The sequence below is a fragment of the Mus caroli genome, unplaced genomic scaffold (assembly GCF_900094665.2).
Source record: "Mus caroli unplaced genomic scaffold, CAROLI_EIJ_v1.1 scaffold_25944_1, whole genome shotgun sequence".
Classification (NCBI taxonomy): domain Eukaryota; kingdom Metazoa; phylum Chordata; class Mammalia; order Rodentia; family Muridae; genus Mus; species Mus caroli.
Window position 1 is genome coordinate 1 of NW_018390504.1, and position 2,450 is coordinate 2,450.

At 38.0% G+C, this 2,450-nt stretch overlaps 1 protein-coding gene across 1 annotated transcript; it reads left to right on the forward strand.

The window, feature by feature from the left end:
- Positions 1 to 4: 4 nt before the first annotated feature.
- On the forward strand, positions 5 to 2,228 carry LOC110288680 (interferon-inducible GTPase 1-like; the record flags this gene model as incomplete). Its single annotated transcript, XM_021154964.2, has 1 exon — positions 5 to 2,228. A coding segment is annotated over one exon (633 nt), but the record flags the coding sequence as incomplete, so codon positions are not given.
- Positions 2,229 to 2,450: the final 222 nt, after the last annotated feature.

Here is a 2,450-nt window from a genome sequence, read left to right on the forward strand (position 1 = left end):
GAACATCCGCCTTAACTGTGTGAACACCTTTAGGGAGAATGGCATGGATGAGCCACCGATCTTCCTGGTCTCTAACAAAAATGTTTGTCACTATGACTTCCCTGTTCTAATGGACAAGCTGATAAGTGACCTCCCTGTCTACAAGAGACACAATTTTATGCTCTCCTTACCCAATATCACAGATTCAGTCATTGAAAAGAAGCAGCAATCTCTGAAGCAGAGGATTTGGCTGGAAGGCTTTGCTGCTGACGTAATGAATATCATCCCTTCTCTGACCTTTCTCTGGGACAGTGATTTGGAGACTCTGAAGAAAAGCATGAAGTTCTACCGCACTGTGTTTGGAATGGATGAAGCATCTTTGCAGAAATTAGCTAGGAACTGGAAAATAGAGGTGGATCAGGTGGAGGCCATGATAAAATCTCCTGCCGTGTTCAAACCTACAGATGAAAAAACAATACAAGAAAGGCTTTCAAGATATATTCAGGAGTCCCGTTTGGCTAACCATTACTTAGTTACTAAAAATCATCATCGTAAAGAAATATATTACCTGAAATATTATTTCCTTGACATGGTGACTGAGGATGCTAAAACTCTTCTTAAACAGATATGTTTAAGAAATAAGTTGCTTTCTAATTAAGCTGAAGTTCTGTAACTGTCAAAAAATTAGGATCAATGACAGAAAAACAAGATACTGATTCTGTAAAACATTATACTGGGTTTATCCAGGTTATTCAGGCTTTATTCACATTTAGTGATTATGTATCGACATTAGCTAGAGCAAGGGGATCAGATATGTATAAATAACCTGATAGCTAACAACTATCCCCTCACTTTGAGTAAAATCTCAGATCAAGTAATTTTACTTATATTTAAATTTGTTCAATATAAATCAACATCCATGTGCAGGGTTAGTATTGAGGTGTTTAGTGTTGTCAACTCGGCAGACTCTAGAGACTCATGAAAGAAGAGCCTGGGGTTTGCATTTGGGAAATTAGTTTGCTTATGTTAATTGAGGTAGGAAACCCTTTCCACTGTGGGTGGCACCTTTCCCTAGCTGGCAATCATCAACTGTGTATATGGAGAGAGGTGCTAAGTAGCAGCATATTTACAATCTTTCATAACTCTCCAGTGGTTTTTGTTGCTGTTTTTTGTTGTAGTTATTGTTTTTAAACTGTAGATGGAATGACACTAGCTGCCTCAAGATTCTGGACAATGACCTATATAACTTTAAACTTGATACTGTAGACTTTCTTGATAGAGTTTTAAAGGAGAAACCATACCTGGGGTAGAGCAATGGCTCAGTAGATACAGTAGACCTTGCAAGTCTGAAGACTTGAGTTCAGATACCCAGAACCCACATAAAGCCAGCTAAGCATCTGTGATCCATGCACTTCTATGGTGAGATGGGAGGCAGAATGAGAAACATTTTGGAAGATCGTGGGGCCAGCTATCCTGCCACATACAGCAGTAAATAAGAGGACCTAACTCAAGCAAGTTGAAGGTAAAAGCCAACACGAAAGCTCATCCTTTGATCTCTGCATACATGCAATGTCATGTTCATGCCTGATATCACACATGGAAATGCACACAAAAAAGTTTTGTCATTTTAAAAAAAAAAGAAGGGAGGTTTGGGGCAATAGCTCATTGGTATAATACCTGCCTCACGCTCATGAGGCCTCAAATACATTCCCTANAACTCCAGAAAAAGGCAAAAAGGGGATGAGCATTTACAGGGATGTCTTTGAGGTTAAGAGAGATGGCTCATTGGTAAAGAATACTGGCTACTCTTGCAAAGGACCAGGATATAACTGCCAGAACCCACAGAGTAGCTCACAGTTACCTGCAAATTCTGGTTCAGGGGATCAGATCTCATCTCCTCACCTCCACAGGGACCAGGAACACATTTATGTGGTACACAGACATACATGTAAGGCAAACATTCATACAAAGTAAATTAAGAAACATTTTAAATATGTAATTAAATTAAAAAGGGAAAGATAAATCACAGTAGCCTCAATAAGGACTAAGAATTTCACAAAAATCCTATCATCTAGTCAGAATCCTTGAGAAAATACTAAAGAAGCTATCTAATTCTATGCCAGAATTAGGGGACATGATGAAATTTCTCTGCTTTATAATGATTGGTATTTTGAATGCTGTGACATTAAAGGGCTGCTCTATTCCACATGAATAATAAAAGTCATTTAATAAATTCTTTCTGAAAAAAAGACATGTGTTGCTCCTTAACATCCCAAGAACCCATCATACCTTCCTTAGTATTACTGTAAGGTGCTGATTGTCTCATTACCCATACCCTAGTCTACATCTTATCTTCTTTGCAATGAAGTAAAATAAAAAGCACAGAACGGGAAACACAGAAGAAAGGGAAAATGTTTTTCAAAAATAGGTTGAATAGCTATAAACCTATGGAATAGGTTGAAGAATAGAAT